Here is a 24,260-nt window from a genome sequence, read left to right on the forward strand (position 1 = left end):
TCAGAAGAGGAACAAAAAGAAAAGAGTATGTTTGTTAGTGAGAGAGATCACCTTTGAAATTGGAATGTACCCATTATATCTAATATCATTCAAAATATAAAACCAATAATAAAGAAAAGATAAAAACGTAAATAAAGTATAAAACTAAACTAAACTAATTAACTAAACTATAAACAGTCATTATTTGTCCTGCAAAGATTAAATCCGAAACAAAACTAAACTATAATCATGGTCGTAGTTAAAAAATGAGTATTTTAATATAAAGAAAATGTCTACAGATTTCCGTAGATAATTAGTATTTTAATGAAAGAGAAATTAAATATCATTCTACTTTTGTTCCTATAAATCTTCCTACCCAATTAAATAATGACATGTGTCATATTAATATATTAAAATATTATTAAATGAGCATTAAATGTTATACATGTCACTATTTCATTGGGTAAAGGATTTGTAGAAATAAAAAATAGAAAGATATTTAATTTCTTTTAATGAAAAGAAGCATTTTCCTAAATTTTTGTCGGCATTTTGTCAGTAATTTTCAATTGATTTTTCACAAATTTGTTTATGTTGGTAGTTTGTTAAAATCATTGTTGAATTAAGTTTTTTCTCAAATGATCATTCGTTGTGTTCTCCAACATATCTTTTCCGGTATGATTTTTTCATGGGAAAATATCCACTTTATAGTAATGGCCATACTATCCAAATTCACCTTAAACTCGATTTCAACCGACAATATATTTATTGTATCGATTTAATGTGTTTGAAAAAACTACATATCATAATCTTGATAAGTTTCACAGAAAATTAATAACGTACTTATTTATATATTATATTGACAAACATGCCTACCTATTCAATAGTTTGTAACCTAACTCTTAAAACATGTTTGTGATGTTGCATGGAACATGTTTAGAACATCAATGGATCCATTTTTCACTTTATAACTTTCACAAAAATGTTTAAAAAAATATGTTTTATTGTAATAAACATTTAAAATTCATTCCAACTATATTTTATCCGACTAAAGATCTTACTTTGTTTTCTAATAGTTTGATAAATCTGTTATACTTAAATCTTTAAATTCATATAAAATAGTAGAAAAACTGTTGAAATAATGACTAAAAAAATGTTCCTTTTTAAATCAAAGTCAACGACAACAACAACAACAAACTAGACCAAATTTGCTCTTTACTCTAAATTTAACTACTCTTAGTGAAGGTTGAAGATGATCAGCTTCAGACATATGGCAGTTGCTAAAAGCGATTTGGGATTCCGACTTGTTGTTTCGTGTTTGTTCCTCCTCTTAACAGGTTGCCAGAGTTCTCAGGGGCATTTCAACAAACATGCTGCGATCTTCATTTTTGGAGATTCACTTTTCGATCCTGGAAACAATAACTACATAAACACTGGTCCGGGCTTCCAAGCAAATTTTTGGCCATATGGAGAATCATACTTCAATCCGCCAAGTGGAAGATTCTCTAATGGTCGTCTCATCTCTGATTTCATCGGTGACAATATCTCAAACGCCAATCTTTTTTTTTCTTTCAATTTCTTTCCTATTATCCTTGATTTTGTTTCCGTTGACAGCTGAATATGCTGGATTGCCTCTCATTCCTGCGTATCTCGACCCCCATTATAATGAATTTCTGTATGGAGCAAACTTTGCTTTAGGGGGCGCTGGTGCCTTAGTTGAAACCAATACGAAAAATTTCGTATGTATCCCTTCTTCATATCCACAATTGAGTTTTCTCATATATTGATTTCATATATAAGTTAATTGATGTAGGTACTTGATCTCAAAACACAGCTACAATATTTCTCCGATTTAGAAAAACGTTATAGGAAAGATTTAGGTGATGTGAAAGCCGAGCAGCTGTTGTCCGATGCTGTTTACTTGTTTACCTGCGGATGCAACGACTATCTTGCCCTCACCTCCAACAACCTAAGTAATCTTCATGACGAGGAGTATGTGGGAATGGTGATTGGAAACTTGACCGATGTGTTCAAGGTAATTAAAAAGGAATTACGTTTCTAATTATTTAATTATCTTAATATTTAAACAATTCTTTTTTCTTAACTTAAAAAGGGAATCTATGAAAAAGGTGGGAGGAAGATTGGTATTGGTACGATCCCACAATTAGGTTGCTTGCCTTATGTTTGTGCACAACAACCAGGCAATACCTGCAACGAAGAACTTAACGCAATATCGAGTCTACACAATCACGCATTTTCCAAGAAATTACAAGAGCTGACACAACAATTTGAAGGATTCATGTTTGCAAACTATGATCACTCGACTGCTCTTAGCGAACGGATGAAGAACCCATCAAAATATGGTACTCGTAGACTCGTAGTTGAGTGAGTTTCATTGCTTTGAATTCATGAAGTATCATATGAATCATGGTTGGAATTTGATGGATGTGCAGGTTTTAAGGTAGGAGATAGTTCGTGTTGTGGTAGTGGTCCTTTACGAGGGATTTATAGTTGTGGAGGCAAAAGAGGACTAGGAGTGTTTGAATTGTGTGATAATCCTGACGATTATGTCTTCTTCGATGCCCCTCATCCTAGTGAAGCAGCATGTCGCCAATTCGCAGAGCTGTTTTGGAACGGAGATTCCAAAGTCACATCACCTTACAATTTAAAATCCTTGTTTCACGGTAGGATGTCAAAATGTCCAATGTGACTCGAACACGTAGGATCCCGATTCCGTATGAAGGATATTTGTTAAAAATATTAAGGGCTTGGTTAATCTTCGTCTTAATTTTGGAGGCGGGACAGGGGTAGGAGTCACGTCCCAAGCCCCAATGTGGGCCCGTTAATATATATATATATATATATATATATATATATATATATATATATATATATATATATATATATATATATACACACACACACACACACACAGACACACACACACACACACTAGATGTGTACCCGTATAAAACGACGACGATAAATAGCTCTTTTGGAGAATAGTTTTCTTATGAGGAAATATTTATTAGATTTTATTATTAGTTATTATGTAAAAACAATTACCACTTTTAAATAAAATGATTGTATTTAGACCTTATATTTATATTGCATGTTTATACATTTAATGCAGATCAATTAATACCAATGTCTTTTTTGTAAACAACACAAAAAGCTCCAAATTAATATTGGTTTCTGTTTAATACATTAAAATTATCATTTTGCTCCAAATTAATTTTTTAATAACGTTCTTTAATTTAAGCCTTCAACTTTTTGGTAAGTATTAAAGATATTTATGCAAAATTGAGTTGTACAAAAAACGTTTTAACTTATACATTTTGCAATTCAAGATATTATTAATATGCTTTATAATATAGTATAAGATATATATATATATATATATATATATATATATATATATATATATATATATATATATATATATATATATATATATATAATTTGAGTTTCTAAAATTAAGTTATATTCCATCTTTATAAGTTGTTAGTGTATCGTTTTTGAGATATCATAATATTTTTGTTTTCAAAATGTAACGTTACGTTATAAATAATTATTTTTTATCTAAAAAATAGTTTCTTTTGTCCAAAAAACACTTATTTTAGCCAAAAAAAAAAAAAGACAGTCTAAAATCAATCAGGGACGAGGGTAATCCAAGAATTAAGAGGCGGTGTAGAGAGGTTGAAGATTTTGAGGGTTGGGAAAGGGGAATTCCGGGAATGGGGGCTGGAGCTACAACTTTCGTCCCGTTTGACCCTGTTGACACTTGACGTTTCTATTTCAAAATGTTTGTTGTTTAAATTTAAGATATGATTCCCATAGCGACTGTCTAAAGCAATGATTAAATAATCGCTTTAGAAAAGATTTTGCTAATGGCACCATACCAATTTCTATTAACGCTAAAATGATGGTAAAATCAAGCACGGATGGCCGTTAATACAACTCTGAACCGATTTATGTAATTTATCCTATAGAAATAAAATGAAATCCTTAAAAAATTACACAAGTTCTTTTTTTTTTTTTTTTTTTTTTTTAATTATATAAAAAATATACTTACTGAGGACTTGCTTCAAACAATTATCCTATCTTATGCATCGGAGACTCACCGTAGAAGTTCATGAATTAGGTTATTTCACCGATTTTAACAATAAGATTAGCTACAAAGCATTTCGGTCATAATTGCTTCAAGTATACTGAAAATTTTATAATATATACACCGGTTAACTTGAGAAAAAAAAAACAAGTATACTGAAATAAAATTGTAGAAAAAAAAACTAGATATTATAAGTTATAACCATAAAGTGTTGAATATATTATGATATAAGAAGGTTAAAGTTGTAAAATGAATTTCTTATTAATCATATTTTCTATATGGATCCAAATCCCCATTTTTACAAAACACACACAAAAAAAAGCACAATTCTTGCAAAGCTTTTTATAAAATGCACCAATTTTTACAAATTTCGTTGGTCCATGCATTATTAAATTAAATATGCTTTAAGTGGAAGGAAATAAGATCAACTTTATACATATGGCTCTTGCAAAAACCCATTTGGGTATCTCAGTTCTTGTTTCTTCTCTGTTGATCCTTACAGGTAGCGAGAGTTCTCAGGGGCATGTCAACAAACATGTCGCCCTCTTCATTTTCGGTGATTCACTTTTTGACCCTGGGAACAACAACTACATATATAAACACTATAACTGATCTCCAAGCGAATTTTTGGCCCTATGGCGAATCCTACTTCCATCCTCCAAGTGGGAGATTCTCCGATGGCCGTATCATTCCTGATTTCATCGGTGAAAATATCTATCTCAAACTATCACTCTCTTTTTTAAATTCCTATATTAATTCCCTTCTGTTAACAGCTGAGTTTGCTGGACTACCTCTCATTCCTACATATCTGGACCCCCATAATAATGAATTTCTGTATGGAGCAAACTTTGCATCCGCAGGAGCTGGCGTATTAGATGAAACACTACCTTCAAGTGTATGTGGATATACTTTTCTTCGATTCTACCATTGAATCTCCTCATCTACTGATTTCAAATATAAATTTATAAATGTAGATAACGCTCAAGACACAGCTACAATATTTCACTGATTTAGTCAAACAGTATAGGAAGAATTTAGGTGATGTGAAAGCCGAGCAGCTATTATCCGATGCCGTTTACTTGTTCAGTTGTGGAAGCAACGACTATCAAAGTAATTTATATCAGGAGGAGTCCGTGGGAATGGTGATCGGAAACTTGACTCAAGTGTTTAAGGTAATTAACACAAATATATATTGTTTCAATTACGTCCATCAATATATATCTTCAATTATTATTATTTTTTTTAATTAAAAAGGCAATCCATGAAAAAGGAGGAAGGAAAATTGGAATCACTTCGCTCACATCATTAGGCTGTTTGCTACCAGTTCGAGCAGAAAGACCAGACAATACATGCGATGAAAAACTTAACATCATATCAAGTCTACACGATAAGGCACTTTCCAAGAAACTACAAGATCTGACTCAACAATGGGAAGGATTCATGTATTCAACGTTCGAGCTCCAGACTGAGATTACCAAACGGATGAAAAACCCATCAAAATATGGTTGTACTACTCCTGAGTTTCAATTCTTTAGTTAAATTGATCATGAACTATCATCGTTTAATTCATTGTTGGGATTTGAATGGATTTGCAGGTTTAAAGGTAGGAAACAGTGCATGTTGTGGTACTGGACCTTTTCGAGCTATTAATAGTTGTGGAGGGAAGAGGGAACCACGAGAGTTTGAATTGTGTGATAACCCTAACGATTATTTATTGTTCGATCCCTTTCATCCTACTGAAGGAGCGAACCTGCAATTAGCAAAGCTGTATTGGGAGGGAGATTCCAAAGTCGCATCACCCTACAACTTAAAAAGCATGTTTCAAGGCATGCATAATGATATTGTCCAACATACCAACTTAGCTGCTAGATTCATGGACTAGTTCATCACAAGCTTGAAGACAAGTTTCTGTGCTCACGTGTTTTTTCTAGTTCTAGCAGTTTATCTTCCAGTTCAACTTCACCAATAACATCTACAAGCATATGATAGAATATGTCCACATGATATAAACTCATATATAGTATAATATGAAAATGTGATGTATTTATATTATTTGTTCGGCATAAGGTAAAAAATTACCAATTGAATTATTAGATGGACTTGTTGCAGAAATGAACGTCTCGTAAGAAAAAAAATCGTAAAAAACTTCAGGAATTAAGGTCCAAACACCCAGCAATAAATGTCTTGCTATAGAAGTTTATTTTGTATTTTACATCACTAATTTTAAAAGGTGCTCTATTAGGGGCAATTGTGGGGGATTTTTATCAAAATAGCATAATCTTCCACAAGTTTGAATTGCACTCTTGTGAAATCCCTTGGATACACGCTAGCTTGAACTTTTGTACTATATTCACATAAATAATGTATGTTTTGTATAAAAAGTATCAACGTATAAGTAAAAGAATAACAATAAAGTAAATAGATGTTATAAAAATGGAAAATACCTTCTCATCAATTAGTATCATTTTGATTGATTTAGGAATGTTTGGGGTTGAATCCCATGTTGGTTTCGATAAATGTAGTATACCAACCTTTAGTGTGTAATCATATTTCAAATTACCAAAGTCCTGTATCAAAGTAATGTTTTGGCAAACCATTGATTTTGTAATTATAAAACATAAATAAGTTTGTCAAATTAGATTATAATAAAATTAGAATGATGATAAAAGTGTGTAGCATCCTATTAATTGCATTAATCGCATTACTGAATAGTAACGTACTTTAGTAGCAACCTAATTTCACTTAAATAAATAATAGCAATATGCTTTTTAACTTTTACATAAACTGTTTAAAACCTTAATAGAAACAGTGAGTATAAATAGAAATGGTCTTGATAATCTTCAACAATTTCATAATACCTATATTTCCCTTTCTAAACACACATACAGTCAAGTACATGCACACAAAGTAAAATGCTAATAAATACAATTATACTATTATATAGATAATCAAATATGCCAAAATGCCATTATAGTGTCAATCATTCTATTTAATTAATGAATTCTTCATATGTAACACCCGGAATTTAGAAGGTTAATTATAGAAATAAAACATTATTTTTAAAGGTCAACTCGTTGAGTTTAAGGCATAAACTCGACGTGTTGGAAATATATGGCAACTCGACGAGTTCGCCCTGGAACAGAAAACTCTAATTTAACTAAAGTATTCAAGGTAATTAACAGTTTCCAATTACATTGATCAACATATTCAATTCAAACGACATAATTAATTACTTCAATGATCTTTTAAAAAAGGTAATCCATGAAAAAGGAGGAAGGAAAATTGGAATCACTACGCTCACATCATTAGGCTGTTTGCTAGCAGTTCGTGTAGAAAGGCCAGACAATACATGCGATGAAAAACTTAACATCATATCAAGTCTACACGATAAGGCACTTTCCAAAAAACTGCAAGATCTGACGCAACAATGGGAAGGATTCATGTATTCAAAGTTCGAGCTCCAGACTGAGCTTACCAAACAGATGAAAAACCCATCAAAATATGGTGGTAGTACTCCTGAGTTTCAATTCTTTAATTAAATTGATCATGAACTATTATCATTTAATTCATTGCTGGGATTTGAATGGATTTGCAGGTTTAAAGGTAGGAAACAGTGCATGTTGTGGTACTGGACCTTTTCGAGCTATTAATAGTTGTGGAGGGAAGAGAGAAACACGAGAGTTTGAACTGTGTGAGAACCCTAACGATTATTTATTTTTCGATCCCTATCATCCTACTGAAGCAGCGAACCTTCAATTGGCAGAGCTGTTTTGGGAGGGAGATTCCACAGTCGCATCACCCTACAATTTAAAAAGCTTGTTTCAAGTTACGTATATTGATATCATTCAACATACCACCCAATAGATAACTATATATTTATAGAGGACTAGTTGAGCCCAGGTTAAAGACAAGTTTAATTTTGTGCTCTTGTGTTTATTCTAGTCTTTAGCTACAAGTTCAGCTTTGAATATTTAATTTTTGTATCTATATTTGAATGAATATATATATATATATATACAACGAAAATTGTTTCAAGCCCTATGTTTCCTCTTTGTTTTTTTCTTCGGAGATTAGAACATCCATAATGTATATATATAGCACTACAAGAAAAAAGGGTATTACCGGCGACAAAAATCGCCGCTATTGCTAACGAAAGTCGCCGCTAATACCTTTACCGGCGACACGTCGCCGCTATTGAGTCGCCGCTACTGCTTTGTCGCTATTGCTCAAAAAGTCGCCGCTAATGGTCACTGTCGCCGCCAATAGTGTCGCCGCTATTGGCTTTTTTAATTTTTTTTTAAAAGCAGCAATTTCCAGTTGTCAAAAAACCGATACATAATAACGTTAAATGTAGAAAAACCGATACATTAAATGCAGAAAAACGATTACATAACATTCAAGTTTTATAATACCATACATACACTAAAATAAATAACAAAATTCTTATAACTTTTTGTCGTACTACAATCTCTAATAAAAGATAAAACTAATACGACGTGTCGTCATCACCGCTACCCTCGTTCCCTCCTATAAGTTCCATAGTATTCTCCGAATTGTTGGACATTGGTAGAAGATTCTCCAACTACAAAGTAAATAACAACATATAAACTTGTAATTTAACCTATTAACTTAAACCAAACTAAAAACTACCAAATGATAAGAAAACTACCGATTACCAATTTATCTATATATCAACAATCTATCAAATTAACAAACCAACTAACTATATTAACCTTCTAAATTAAACCAACAATCAAACTAACAGACCAACAAACTAATAATTACAAATTTATCAACAAATACACATTACATAGGAACTATCATAGTAATTTACTTTAAATAACATTTTCAATAATAATCCTACTTGTTTTTTGTTACTTTTTTTCCATTAAGACATTGTAGTTTACACATTGCATACAAATACACTCCAAATTGCATACAAATACACATACATACATTATACACATATATGCATACTTTTTATACACATAAAACAACCATCAACACACTCCAAATTGCATACAAATACACACATACATACATTATACACATATATGCATACTTATTATAAACATAAAACAACCATCAACACACTCCAAATTGTTTATAAATACATACATACATACATTATACACATATATACATACTTTTTATACACATAAAACAACATCAACACAATCCAAATTGCATACAAATACATACATACATACATTATACACATATATACGTACATTTTATACATGCACATATATGAAATACACACAATTTTCACACACATAGATGAAATACACATACACATAACATATTTCACACATATATATGAAATACACACATATATACACAAAACACACACATATATGCACACATATATAACAAATTACAAAAAATGCACTTGTGGTTCCCAAAATTTTGCTCTCTTTCATTTGGTGGTGGTAGTCTTCGATGTTGCAACAGTGGAGAAGAATCTATGATGAAACAATTTTGTGCAACTAATCATAAATACAAGTAGAAATCGACATTAAAAGAGAAGGAAAAGAAGAAATGAGTGACGAAAACACAAACCACAGAGGAAATCGACAACAACAGTGCCTGAATTAATTTCACAGTTAAATCATCAGAGATGTGGAAGTGGGGAGTTTCCAGTGGTCTATAGGCATCGTCGGTATGTCTTCTAGCCTCTGGGAAACTCGATTGAGCAAAAATCTTCGAAGAGAATGGATAAAAACACAGACAAATGAAAGTTGTGAAAGCAGAAAGGGGTTGTTATTTGCGTCGACCTTTAGCAGCGACATCAATAGCGGCCACAATTAGCCTTTAGCGACGATAAAAGCCAATAGCGGCGACAACTAACGAGGGAACTTATGCCGCGTCTTTTTTTTTTTAGCTTTAGCGGCGACTATTTTCAACCTTTAGCGGCGACAAAATTGTCGCCGGTATTGCTTTTGTGCGAAAACGAGGCCCCAACCATTGGATTATATACTCGATCGGACGGCTAAGGTTTACCAGAAGGGGATAACGCGGATTCGGTCAACAAGGCATTAGCGGTGACACAATTAGCGGCGACAAAGGCTTTTAGCGGCGACATAATATCATGTCGCCGCTAAAAGCCTTTGTTGCCGCTAATTGTGTCGCCGCTAATGCCTTGATTTCTTGTAGTGATAGTTCAATGGGAGAATTCAATGGATTAAATCCTACCATCCATAGAGGTTGCATCAGGGTTAATTTTGGAATGTTTTGGTTTGACATGTTTGAGCTCATTGGAGAAAACAAAGGAGGTGGGAATGGAATGGCGGTTGTTGGTTGATATGTGATGGCGTTGGTTGTTGAAGGTGAATGTTTGTTAGCGAGAGAGATCACCTTTGAAATTGGAATGGACCCATTATAACAAATATTATTCAAAATATAAAACCAATAACAAAGAAAAGCTAAAAACATAAATAAACTAATAAAATATAATAATCATTACTTGTCTCGTAAAGATTAAATACCAACAAATACTAAACAAAACAAAACTATAATAAAACAAAACTATAATGATAGTCCAAGTTAAAAAAAATAAAATAATTAAGTATCAAACATGTAAATCAACCCAAAACCACAAGAACAATTAGTATAATTTGCTCTAAAAAAATAATAATAAACGTCAATGCTTGTAGTCATGTCGAATGGGCCTTCCTACAAGAATTAGAAAATGCCTATAAGGAAATAAGATTTAAAAAAAAATTAAATATCCTTTTACATTTTACTATATGAAATGTTGATACGTGTCACATTTAATGAAATTGATAATATTTTAATCCATGTGTTACCATTTAATGTGGGTAGGAAGATAGTAGAAATAAAATGTAGAAGGATTTTTTTATTTCTCTTTAAATAATGATTTTGGTTGGTATTTTGCCGCTATTTCCGATAGATAATTAGTATTTTAATGAAAAGAAGCATTTTCCTTAATTTTCGTAGGAATTTTGTCAGTAATTTTCAATTGATTTTCGACAGATTCGTTTATGTTGTTTGTTTTTTAAAATCATTATTAAATTAAGTTTTTTCCCAAATGATCATTCGTTGTGTTCTCCAACATATCTTTTTTGGTATGAATTTTTCATGGAAAAATATTTCACCTTATAGTAATGCCATACTATCCAAATTCACCTTAGACTCAATTTCAACCGACAAAATATGTTTATTGTATCGATTTAACGTGTTTGAAAAAACTACATATCATAATCTTGATAAATTTCACAGAAAATTAATAACATGCTTATTTATATATTATATTGACAAAAATGCCCTACCTTTTCAATAGTTTGTAACCTAACTCTTAAAACATGTTTGTGATGTTGCATGGAACATGTTTAGAACATCAATGGATCCATGTTTCACTTTAGAACTTCACAAAAATGTTTAAAAAACTATGTTTTCGTTATAACAGACATTAAGACGTTTTATTGTAATAAACATTTAAAATTCATTCAAACTATATTTTATCCAAATAAAGATCCTACTTTGTTTTTCTAATAGTTTGGTAAGTCTGTTATACTTAAATGGTTAAATCCATATAAAATTGTATAAAAACTACGTTGAGATAAGGACTAAAATTTTTTTCCTTTTTAAATCAAAGCCAACGACAACAACAAACTAGACCAAATTTACTCTTTACTCTAAATTTAACTACTCAAAGTCTCGAAGTGAAGGTTGAAGATGATCAGCTTCAGACATATGGCAGTTGCTAAAAGTGATTTGGGATTCCGACTTGTTGTTTTGTGTGTAACAACGGAAATTTTAAAACAAATTTTTTATTTCTTAAAAATGTATTTCCATCCAAAATAAGGCATAAAGATCCAATGTATCATGTCATAATACAAATCATATAAATCCCAAGATCATAAATCCTCCATCAGTGTGTACAGATCACGCCGACGCCTTCCCACGGTCCTCGCTAGTACCTGAAACACATACACAACAACTGTAAGCATAAATGCTTAGTGAGTTCCCCAAAATACAACCTACGCACATACGCCTTTCCAGGCCCCGACCTTCCGGTCCATGTGTCTCAGGGGACTTCCGTCCCGACTGGGTAAACCTTCCGGTCCTACCCACGCCAACCTTACGGTCCACATTACGACGCCTTCCGGCCCATAACATAGTCGCCTTCCGGCCCATATCAAGCATATCATACATGGCACATATAACAATTAACTTATCACACATAGCACATATGTCTCATACCATATCCGACCTTCCGGTCACACAGTCAAAACCCTTCCGGGTATAGTATAGTGAGAAGACTCACCTCGTGTATCTCGATAGCTCGCAAATCCTGGGAATCACTCGTGCTTGATCCTCCGAGCTACAATCCCCCTATAACATCATATGTCTCTAATTAACACTTTTACCACTAAGGTTGACTACCCCTATCAAGTCAACACTAGTCAACTCTGGTCAACGGTCAACGGTCAACTTTGACCGGACTCGACGAGTGCACTAGGGTGACTCGGCGAGTCTAGACGTTTTCACCAACTCTCTAGGATTCCCTTTTTGACACGTCGAGTATTCCCCTGACTCGACGAGTTCCACCTGGTAAGAATCGCGGGGCCACCCCGACTCAACTCGCCGAGTCCCAAGAACAACTCGGCGAGTTCCAGTTCGACTCAGTCTACCTGTCAACCCTCTCTAACTCGCCCTGACTCACTGAGTCAACCTATAACTCGGCAGGACCACTCACTGAGTGGTTAAGGACCATCTTCATGCTACTCGCCGAGTCTGTTCGTCGGACTCGGCGAGTCCATGCCATGCATCAACTCAAACTTGCTTCTGAGGTCAGATCCGCTCCAACAATTCATAGATCTGGCCTTCCTAAGCTTATTCATCACGTAAAGTCCTTATCTTGGTGTTCATAACACACCCCATGACTCATAAATGGTGTTTTGACCTTAAGCATAAAGATCCCAATCCAAAACCCCCATGGATTCATAAAAAGCTTGGGCAAAGGGACACTCTGGACCTCCAAGGGTCCAGATCTATAATCTAAATCGCTTAAGGGACCAAGGAAGCACTAGATCTAGCCACAAAAGGGCTCAATAAGCCCTAAATCAATATAAACATCAACATAACAGAAAATAGCTCGAAGATAGTACCTCAAATGTGATGTTCTGGACCTCAAACCTTCAGGAAGTGGCTCCTCTTGTGTTCCCTTAGCTAATTCTTCCTTTCCCTTGCAAGATGACACCTCCAAGGTCAATAATGGCTTCCTACTTTGCTCCAAACACTCACACTCACTAGGGTTTCACTCAAGGGACTGGTGAGCACAAATGACGGCCTTAAGGCCCTTTAAATAGGTCCCAAACCCGAGAAATTAGGGTTTCATTAAACAGCGCGGACTCGCCGAGTCCATACCTTGGACTCGCCGAGTCCAGGCACGAACCCGCGTCCAGAACCGCGATCCTACTCGGCGAGTCTGAGCTCCAACTCGCCGAGTCTCCTCACAAAACATCAAAATCATATGCATAAAAGATACCTGGAAATCCGGGCTGTTACAACTCTCCCCCACTAGAACTAGACTTTGCCCTCGAAGTCTCGCTCTGAAAATCGCTCCGGATGCTGCTCACGCATCTCACGCTCTGGCTCCCAGGTCATCTCTGATCCCTTCCGATGTTGCCACTGAACCAAAACCAGGGGTACCTCCTTGTTCCTCAGAACCTTGATCTTCCGATCTCTGATGGCCATTGGTCTCTCGGCATAATTCAGGCTCGCATCCACCTGAATATCCTCTAATGGAACCACTGCCGACTCATCGGCTATACACTTCCTCAGCTGCGACACATGAAAAGTGTCGTGAATCTGCCCCAACTCTGCTGGCAAATCCAAACGATAGGCTACCCGGCCTACCCTCGCGATCACACGGAATGGACCAATATATCGGGGCCCCAACTTGCCCCTCTTCCTGAATCGAATCACTCCCTTCCAAGGAGAGACCTTCAGGAGAACAAGGTCGCTGACCTGGAACTCAAGCTCGGACTGACGTCTGTCTGCATAACTCTTCTGTCGAATCTGAGCGGTCAACAACCTCTGTCTGACCTGCTGAATCTGCTCTGACGTCTGAAGCACGATCTTTGTACTGCCCATCACTCTCTGCCCAACCTCTCTCCAACAAATGCGGGTCCGACACCTCCTCCCATATAACAACTCAAAGGGTGGCATACCAATGCTCGAATGATGGTTGTTGTTGTAGGAAAACTCTGCCAAGGGTAAATACGCATCCCAACTACCCCCGAAATCCAACACACATGCTCGGAGCATGTCCTCAAGCGTCTGAATCGTCTGCTCACTCTGACCGTCTGTGTGGGCATGATATGCGGTACTAAAATGCAGTTTAGTACCCAACTCCTCATGAAATTTCTTCCAGAATCTGGAAGTGAAGCGCACATCACGGTCTGAAACAATCGAGATCGCCACCCCGTGCCGAGATACTACTTCCCTCACATACACCTCCGCCAATTTCTCTGCTGAAGAACTCTCACTGATGGCAAGGAAGTGAGCGCTCTTCGTCAACCTGTCCACAATCACCCAAATTGCATCAACTCCTCTGGCAGTCCTTGGCAATTTGGTGATGAAACCCATAGTGATCTGTTCCCACTTCCACTCGGGAACCTCTAATGGCTGCAACTTGCCATGCGGCCTCTGGTGCTCGGCCTTAACCCTACGACAGGTCAAGCACCTCTCAACAAACCACGCGACGTCCCTCTTCATACAGGGCCACCAATACTCCTTTCTCAAATCCAAATACATCTTCGTAGCCCCGGGATGAATCGAGAATTTCGATTGATGCGCTTCCTCCATCAAAATAGTACGCGTACCGCCCACAAACGGTACCCAAATCCTACCCTGAAAAGTCATAAGCCCTCTACCATTCGTAACGAATCCTGATACCAAACCAACAACCCGCTCCCACTTCTGCATCTCAGGTTGCACAGCCTCGGCCTGTGCCCCACGAATGGCATCCAATATCGGAGCCATCACGGTCAATCTCAAACATACATCCCGCAGTGGAGTGCTCTCCGCCCTGCGGCTCAACGCATCGGCTACCACATTAGCCTTGCCTGGGTGGTACAAGATCTCACAATCATAATCCTTGACCACATCCAACCACCTTCTCTGTCGCATATTTAGGTTGGGCTGATCCATCAAGTACCTCAAACTCTTATGGTCCGTGTAAATCGTACACCGAACCCCATACAAGTAGTGACGCCAAATCTTGAGCGCGAACACTACTGCCCCCAACTCAAGATCATGGGTGGGATATCTCGTCTCATGAGGCTTCAGCTGCCTCGATGCATATGCTATCACATGTCCTCTCTGCATCAGCACTGCTCCCAGCCCCAAAATCGATGCATCACAATATACCACAAAGTCCTCCATCCCTTCCGGAAGAGCCCATACAGGGGCTTCGCACAACCTTTGGCGAAGTGTCTCGAAGGAGGCCTGCTGCTCGGGACCCCATGAAAAAGCAACACCCTTCCGGGTCAATCTGGTGAGTGGCACTGCAATCTTGGAGAAATCCTTGATAAATCTCCGATAATACCCTGCCAACCCTAAGAAACTCCTGATCTCAGAGGGTGACTTCGGCACCTCCCAACTCATCACCGCCTCAACCTTGGCCGGATCGACCAATATCCCTTCCTGGTTAACAAGATGTCCCAAGAACTGGACCTCCCGCAACCAGAAATCACATTTGGAGAACTTTGCATAAAGCTTATCTGATCTCAGAACCCCAAGGACCTCTCTCAAATGCTCCTCATGCTGCTCCCTAGATCTCGAATATATCAGAATGTCATCGATAAATACAATCACCGACCGATCCAACATCGGCCTACATACTCGGTTCATGAGATCATGAACACTGTCGGGGCATTGGTGAGCCCAAAAGGCATCACCACAAACTCATAATGCCCATAACGCGTCCTGAACGTTGTTTTCTGGATGTCCTCATCCCGCACTCTCACCTGATGATATCCAGAACGCAAATCGATCTTGGAGAACCAAGATGCCCCCTGCAACTGATCGAACAAATCGTCGAGCCTCGGTAACGGGTAACGGTTCTTGACCGTCAGCTTGTTCAACTCCCGGTAATCAATGCACAACCGATGTGAACCATCCTTCTTCTTGACGAATAGGATAGGCGCTCCCCACGGCGAGCTGCTCGGCCGAATAAATTCCTTTCCCAGCAGTTCCTGAAGCTGCGAGGATAACTCTTGCATCTCTGGAGGTGCAAGGCGATAGGGCACCTTAGCGATAGGCGCGGCCCCCGGAATCAAATCGATACTGAACTCCACTTGCCTCACAGGAGGCACACCCGACAACTCCTCGGGAAAAACATCTGGAAACTCACGCACCACCGGAACCTCCTCAACTGAACTCGGCCTCTCGGAAGCCACCCGCGTATCCATCACATATGCCACAAAACCCTTACAGCCCTGCTGTAGACACTGCCTCGCCCTAGCGGCCGAACAAAAAGCTGATCCCGAACGTGTACCCTCGCCGTACACCGAAAGAACTCCCCCACTAGGGTCTCGTATGGTCACCAGCTGACGCTCGCAGTCGATAACTGCGCTGAATCTGCTCAACCAGTCCATGCCCACAATGACACAGACATCACCCATCGCAATAGGAACCAGATCAGTCGGAAACTCAACCCCGAAAATCTCTAACACACATCCCCGGAGAACCTCTGTGGCACAAATCACTCTCTCGTCAGCTATGGAAACTCTCAGAGGCCGACTTAACGCCTCACGACTAACACTGATATGCTGAATAAAGGCCAGAGATACGAAAGACCGACTCGCACCCGAGTTAAATAATACTAAAGCAGGTACAAAATTCTCAAGAAAAGTACCTACGCATAAACATGAAATAAGCATAACATTCCATAAAAGAATAATAATTACATGAAAGAATACATACCAGCCACAACATCAGGCGCCGCGCGGACCTCCTCTGCAGTCAACTGGAAATCTCTCCCACGAGCCCTCGGGGCCTCGGTCTTCACTGGTCGAGTCTCAGCAGCCCTAGCAGCAGGTGCAGATCCCTGGTGAAGCTGAGGGCACTCGGCCTTCCGATGGACGGTTTGGTTGCAATGAAAGCAAACCATAAACCCCTTGGGGAAATCCCTAGCAATGTGCCCCTCCTTGCCACACTTGTAGCAAGCACCTGATCGACATGTCCCCTCGTGACCCTTTCCACACTTTCCGCAAGTGCGGCCCTTCTGGCCTCCCATCCTCGAATCGGCGGACTTAGTCCGCTTGGCAGCCGGCTGAGACTGAGCCGGCCGCCGATCCACCCGTTGAGACTCGGCCTCCTCCCTGGCCTGGGTCTCCAACTCGATCTCGCGCTTCCTGGCATTCGCCTGAAGCTCAGCAAAAGTATGATATGACGAGTTCGATACGAACTCCTGAATATCCCTCCTCAACACCCCCAAATATCGGCTCATTCGAGCCTGCTTCGTGGACACCTGCTCTGGGCAGAACATCGCCCTCTCATGAAACTTCCGTGTGATCACCGTGACATAATCATTACCCTGCTTGAGGGTCAAGAACTCCTGAACCAACCGTTCCCTCTCCACCGGGGGAACGTACTCGTCTCTGAACATAGTGGTAAACCTCTCCCATGTCACAGCTGAAACCTCTGCCAGAGTGAAGTTCGCCGTCACAAACTTCCACCAATCCTTTGCTCCCAGGCGGAGCTGGTTCAAGGCGAACCGTACCTTCAGATGCTCCGGACATGAACAAGTGTAGAAGCATCCCTCAATATCAGCAATCCATCTCATCGCAACGATCAGATCCTGCGTCCCATCAAACTCAGGTGGCTTCGTGTTGCTAAACTCCCGGAACAGCAACGAGTCACCTCCCTGTGGTCTGGCAGCGGCCACAGCTGCGGTAGCTGCAGCGGCTGCAGCCTCAATCAACGCGGCGTACCGCTCATCAAAGGTCTCCATCAGAGTGGTCTTAATAGACCCAAACATCTCCGGAATCTCAGCCCGGATCGTTGCAGCCACCTCCTCATGAATCATCTGACGAATCTCCTCGTCACTCACACTGCTCGTACTAGGCCTGTGGCATGGTCCAACCATGATGCCTCTGAAATACAGCATAGAAATATCAGAGACTCTATCGAGCATAATCGCACTCGATAACGCAACCCTACTCAGTCTCCGATACCCAGGGATTCTTACTTGGGTCGCCCACTGACCCGGTGTCTTCGGTAGCACGGGCCCAATACTACCGACTACACCGCATCAGCATTCATCCCAAGTCCTCCTCCCCAAACCCCGGATCCTGAGTACTCTACTCTTGCCATGCACTAACTACCCGCTCGCTCTCAAAGCATCTCATAGCAACAAATTTCCCTAGACTAAGGCATCACAAATCAGGCCACTCTAGTCCTATTATGAATACCTAGTCTTCTAGCATGCATATCATATCATATCATATCATATCATATCATATCATATCTCATAACACAATATTGTGAGGGTATTTTGGGGATTTTTACCGTTCGGGCGCTGGCTGATCATACACACTGCTTCATTCTTGTTTACCACAAAATCCTTTATAAAAAAAAATTTATGCCTTTGTTTTTGAAAGTTTTCCTCAAATCCTCGATTTGAGTTCAGTTACGCCCCAAGGTGTACCCGAATCCCTCAAACCAAGGCTCTAATACCAACTTGTAACAACGGAAATTTTAAAACAAAATTTTCATTTCTTAAAAATGTATTTCCATCCAAAATAAGGCATAAAGATCCAATGTATCATGTCACAATACAAATCATATAAATCCCAAGATCATAAATCCTCCATCAGTGTGTACAGATCACGCCGGCGCCTTCCCACGGTCTTCGCTAGTACCTGAAACACATACACAACAACTGTAAGCATAAATGCTTAGTGAGTTCCCCAAAATACAACCTACGCACATACGCCTTTCCAGGCCCCGACCTTCCGGTCCGTGTGTCTCAGGGGACTTCCGTCCCGACTGGGTGAACCTTCCGGTCCTACCCACGCCAACCTTACGGTCCACATTACAACGCCTTCCGGCCCATAACATATTCGCCTTCCGGCCCATAACATAATGCCTTCCGGCCCATATCAAGCATATCATACATGGCACATATAATAATTAACTTATCACACATAGCACATATGTCTCATACCATATCCGACCTTCTGGTCACACAGTCAAAACCCTTCCGAGTATAGTATAGTGAGAAGACTCACCTCGTGTATCTCGATAGCTCGCAAATCCTGGGAATCACTCGTGCTCGATCCTCCGAGCTACAATCCCCCTATAACATCATATGTCTCTAATTAACACTTTTACCACTAAGGTTGACTACCCCTATCAAGTCAACACTAGTCAACTCTGGTCAACGGTCAACAGTCAACTTTGACCAGACTCGACGAGTGCACTAGGGTGACTCGGCGAGTCTAGACGTTTTCACCAACTCTCTAGGATTCCCTTTTTGACACGTCGAGTATTCCCCTGACTCGACGAGTTCCACCTGGTAAGAATCGCGGGGCCACCCCGACTCAACTCGCCGAGTCCCAAGAACAACTCGGCGAGTTCCAGTTCGACTCAGTCTACCTGTCAACCCTCTCTAACTCGCCCTGACTCACTGAGTCAACCTATAACTCGGCAGGACCACTCACTGAGTGGTTAAGGACCATCTTCATGCTACTCGCCGAGTCTGTTCGTCGGACTCGGCGAGTCCATGCCATGCATCAACTCAAACTTGCTTCTGAGGTCAGATCCGCTCCAACAATTCATAGATCTGGCCTTCCTAAGCTTATTCATCACGTAAAGTCCTTATCTTGGTGTTCATAACACACCCCATGACTCATAAATGGTGTTTTGACCTTAAGCATAAAGATCCTAATCCAAAACCCCCATGGATTCATAAAAAGCTTGGGCAAAGGGACACTCTGGACCTCCAAGGGTCCAGATCTATAATCTAAATCGCTTGAAGGACCAAGGAAGCACTAGATCTAGCCACAAAAGGGCTCAATAAGCCCTAAATCAATATAAACATCAACATAACAGAAAATAGCTCGAAGATAGTACCTCAAATGTGATGTTCTGGACCTCAAACCTTCAGGAAGTGGCTCCTCTTGTTTTCCCTTAGCTAATTCTTCCTTTCCCTTGCAAGATGACACCTCCAAGGTCAATAATGGCTTCCTACTTTGCTCTAAACACTCACACTCGCTAGGGTTTCACTCAAGGGACTGGTGAGCACAAATGATGGCCTTAAGGCCCTTTAAATAGGTCCCAAACCCGAGAAATTAGGGTTTCATTAAACAGCACGGACTCGCCGAGTCCATACCTTGGACTCGCCGAGTCCAGGCGCAAACCCGCGTCCAGAACCGCGATCCTACTCGGCGAGTCTGAGCTCCAACTCGCCGAGTCTCCTCACAAAACATCAAAATCATAAGCATAAAAGATACCTGGAAATCCGGGCTGTTACATTGTGTTTGTTCCTCCTCTTTACAGGTTGCCAGAATTCTCAGGGGCATTTCAACAAACATGTTGCGCTCTTCATTTTTGGAGATTCACTTTTCGATCCTGGAAACAATAACTACATAAACACTGATCCGAGCTTCCAAGCGAATTTTTGGCCATATGGAGAATCATACTTCAATCTGCCAAGTGGAAGATTCTCTAATGGTCGTCTCATCTCTGATTTCATCGGTGACAACATCTCAAACAATCGTCAATCTTTTTTTTTCTTTCAATTTCTTTCTTATTACTATTGATTTTGTTTTCGTTGACAGCTGATTATGCTGGATTGCCTCTCATTCCCGCGTATCTTGACCCCCATTATAATGAATTTTTGTATGGAGCAAACTTTGCTTTAGGGGAGCTGGTGCTTTATTTGAAACCAATACAAAATTCTTGGTATGTATTCCATCTTCATATCTACAATTGAGTTTTCTCATATATTGATTTCACTAGGCGTAAGACTCATCTATTACATGATTTAACTTAAAAAAAAAAACTAAATATAAATGTTAAAATATTTAAGAACTTTGAATTTATAAGAAAATAAGAAAAATAATGAATTGTTATAATGAAAATATTTTTTATCTTTTAAATTAAAATAATAATAATAAATAAATAAAAGAAACTAATAAGTTTTAATTTTAGGAATTTTAAAATTAAAAGATAAGTTTATTAATGAAATTGATATTCATTTATTACTACATTTATTGTAATTATTATATTAAAATATTATGTGTAATTTAATAAAATAGAAAAACTCATAAAATGACATGTGAAAAAATAATAATTCAAAATAACCATAAAATGACATCTGACAAATTGGATGTAGGTACTTGATCTCAAAACACAGCTACAATATTTATCCGATTTAGAAAAACGTTATAGGAAAGATTTAGGTGATGTGAAAGCCGAGCAGCTGTTGTCCAATGTTGTCTACTTGTTTAGCTGCGGATGCAACGACTATATAGACCTCACCGCCAACAACTTGAATAATCTTCATTACGAGGAGTATGTGGGAGTGGTGATTGGAAACTTGACCAATGTGTTCAAGGTAATTAAACAGGAATTACGTTTTTAATTAATAAATTATCTTAATATTTAAACACCTCTTTTTTCTTAACATAAAAAGGGAATCTATGAAAAAGGTGGGAGGAAGATTGGTATTGTTTCCATCCCACCATTAGGTTGCTTGCCTTATGTTCGTGCATAACAACCAGGCACTACCTGCAATGAAGAACTTAACACAATATCGAGTATACATAATCGCGCATTTTCCAAGAAATTACAACAGCTGACACAACAATTTGAAGGACTCATGTATGCAAACTATGATCACTCGATTGCTCTTAGCGAACGAATGAAGAACCCCTCAAAATATGGTACTCATAGTTGAGTGAGTTTCATTGCTTTGAATTCATGAAGTATCATATGAATCATGGTTGGAATTTGATGGATGTGCAGGTTTTAAGGTAGGAGATAGTTCGTGTTGTAGTAGTGGTCCTTTACGAGGGATTTATAGTTGTGGAGGAAAAAGAGGAATACGAGAGTTTGAATTATGTGATAATCCTGATGATTATGTCTTCTTTGATGCCCCTCATCCTAGTGAAGCCGCAAGCCGCCAATTCGCAGAGTTGTTTTGGAACGGAGATTCCAAAGTCACATCACCTTACAATTTAAAAGCCTTGTTTCATAATATGATGTCAAAAAGTCTAGTGGTACTCGAACCCTTGGGACCCCGATCCCGTATGAAAGATATTTGTTAAAAATATTAGGGGCAGGGCGGGGCGGGGCGGAAACAAGTTTAACCCATGTTTTAATTTTAGGGAATGGTTAGGAGTCTTGTCCCAATCCCCTAATTAGGCCCCATATATATATATATATATATATATATATATATATATATATATATATATATATATATATATATATATATATATATATATATATATATATATATATATATATATATATATTAGCCGTTTAGCCGTGTTAAACAACATATATAAATAGTTTGTTTTGGTAATTTGTTTCTTTTGAGCAAACAATGATTAGATTCAATTCAACAATTATTTTGTTTTAAGAAATATGTTATATTAAAAATAAGACGCAATATATTGACAAATGTCATTAAACATCAGTTTCAATTCAATGATTCATTTTTTTTACAACGCACAATGTATTATTTTTCATATTTGTCAATTTTCAAAGTAACATGTACTAATAATAATAAATAATATAATGGTAAACTATAATAAAGATCACGCACAATTAATTGTTTTTTTTTTCTGCAACATAATTCCGTTGTTACAAATAACAACATACCTCTCATAATAACATCGTACTTACCTTTCTTATAACCATAAAAATTGCATGTGTTAGGAAGTTAGGTAAAACGCATTACCACAGTGATTGGATGTCTTTAACACAAAAGCTATAGAAATAATTGTTAACTTAAGACAATTGTGATTAAACGAAAAATGGAGAAATTGTTACCTTAATTAGTTTTTAGTGGCTGCATTTTTTACTTTAGTATTTTTTCTGAATAATATATTTCATTATCAAGACCAATTTCAAAATTAATCGGTTTTCAAAGTTTTCTTTTCACCTTAATAGGATGTGAAACAGCAACCATAACAACCATTAAGTAACTTTTATCTTCTAAGTACGCGACAAAAACAAAATAGAAATTTTATAAAAGCCCATAAAATATAGAACTTTTATGCCTCTTTTAAGTATCCTTGCATTTTTTTTAATGAAATCCAAATTCACAATAAATAATGAATTTGCAATAAATATATTATAAAAATGGATTAATGATTTTAGGGTAAATTACACGAATGCTCCCTGTAGTCTAGGGTAATCTGCATGTTTGATTAATAACATTTTTTTTTAACTCAGACCATCTCTACTTTATATTTTTACTAACTCGAATTGTCCTTACTTTATATTTATATTTTTGTTGCACTCTTGGTCTTGGTAAATCAGTCTTTTTTGAACGGAGCTAAATCAGTCTTTTTAGAATGGACAAGGACCAAGCATGCAACAATAATATAAAGTATGGATGATCCAAGTTAAAAGAAATTGTTAGGAACCAAACACCCTACCATATAGTAAATCCGTGTAATTTACCCTTGATTTTATCTAATGGTCCAATTTGATTTGAATCTTAAATAGTTTAATCATTTTTTTTAACTAATGTCCATTATGATTTTAAATTTAATTACATCTGTCAGAAAGCTTTAAAAAAATACATTTCAAAATAAATGAATTTAAAAAATTACACTCTTTATTAAGTTAGTAAAATATGATTGTAAAACGATATTACCATAATTAATGAAAACTTTTTAATATAAAGCCAACTACATGATTTAATGTATTTTAACATAAATTTTGTAACGAATATTAGCAGGGAGTTGGACTAATACAAATAGACCTGACAATTTCAGACACGAAAACACGAATCTATGAGAGACACGACACGACACGAATACATCTTAAAAATTGAGATAAAGCTTATTTCTCACTGTGTAATCGTATCGTGTCAAATTTGGGGCTAACACGTTTTCATAACACGAATACACGAATTGCCAAGTCTAGATACAAAGAATCCAAAGAACAAAAGAGAATT

At 37.7% G+C, this 24,260-nt stretch overlaps 3 protein-coding genes and 1 pseudogene across 3 annotated transcripts; all 4 read left to right on the top strand.

Annotated features, from left to right (window-relative positions):
- The first annotated feature begins 1,087 nt into the window (after nt 1-1,087).
- On the top strand, nt 1,088-3,052 carry LOC111887324 (GDSL lipase). The gene is made up of 5 exons (XM_023883480.3): nt 1,088-1,511; nt 1,591-1,715; nt 1,790-2,011; nt 2,090-2,339; nt 2,430-3,052. The coding sequence occupies exons 1-5, from the start codon at nt 1,229-1,231 to the stop codon at nt 2,684-2,686; spliced, it is 1,137 nt and encodes a 378-aa protein (XP_023739248.1). The 5' UTR covers nt 1,088-1,228; the 3' UTR covers nt 2,687-3,052.
- A 1,315-nt stretch (nt 3,053-4,367) lies between these two features.
- On the top strand, nt 4,368-6,199 carry LOC111887328 (GDSL lipase). Its single transcript, XM_023883483.3, is given in 6 exon segments — nt 4,368-4,675; nt 4,677-4,791; nt 4,861-4,982; nt 5,062-5,259; nt 5,342-5,591; nt 5,683-6,199. Coding segments are annotated over 6 exon segments (1,122 nt in total). The 5' UTR covers nt 4,368-4,525; the 3' UTR covers nt 5,970-6,199.
- A 999-nt stretch (nt 6,200-7,198) lies between these two features.
- Nucleotides 7,199-7,951, top strand: LOC128125875 (GDSL lipase-like). The gene is made up of 3 exons (XM_052763901.1): nt 7,199-7,258; nt 7,342-7,594; nt 7,683-7,951. Exons 1-3 carry the CDS (start codon nt 7,199-7,201, stop codon nt 7,949-7,951), a joined length of 582 nt encoding a protein of 193 aa, XP_052619861.1.
- Nucleotides 7,952-10,178: 2,227 nt separating this feature from the next.
- Nucleotides 10,179-22,395, top strand: LOC111887311 (GDSL lipase-like; annotated as a pseudogene).
- The last annotated feature ends 1,865 nt before the right edge of the window (nt 22,396-24,260 follow it).

The sequence above is a fragment of the Lactuca sativa genome, chromosome 5 (genome assembly GCF_002870075.4).
Source record: "Lactuca sativa cultivar Salinas chromosome 5, Lsat_Salinas_v11, whole genome shotgun sequence".
Taxonomy (NCBI): Eukaryota; Viridiplantae; Streptophyta; class Magnoliopsida; order Asterales; family Asteraceae; genus Lactuca; species Lactuca sativa.

Excerpts from the sequence above, each read along its gene's own strand:
- LOC111887324 (XM_023883480.3), top strand. The coding sequence starts at position 1,229 with ATGATCAGCTTCAGACATATGGCAGTTGCTAAAAGCGATTTGGGATTC. Across the intron at positions 1,512-1,590 it reads TCTCATCTCTGATTTCATCG|CTGAATATGCTGGATTGCCT; the intron begins GTGACAATATCT and ends TTCCGTTGACAG. Across the intron at positions 2,012-2,089 it reads ACTTGACCGATGTGTTCAAG|GGAATCTATGAAAAAGGTGG; the intron begins GTAATTAAAAAG and ends TAACTTAAAAAG.
- LOC128125875 (XM_052763901.1), top strand. The coding sequence starts at position 7,199 with ATGGCAACTCGACGAGTTCGCCCTGGAACAGAAAACTCTAATTTAACT. Across the intron at positions 7,259-7,341 it reads ATTTAACTAAAGTATTCAAG|GTAATCCATGAAAAAGGAGG; the intron begins GTAATTAACAGT and ends CTTTTAAAAAAG. Across the intron at positions 7,595-7,682 it reads AAACCCATCAAAATATGGTG|GTTTAAAGGTAGGAAACAGT; the intron begins GTAGTACTCCTG and ends ATGGATTTGCAG.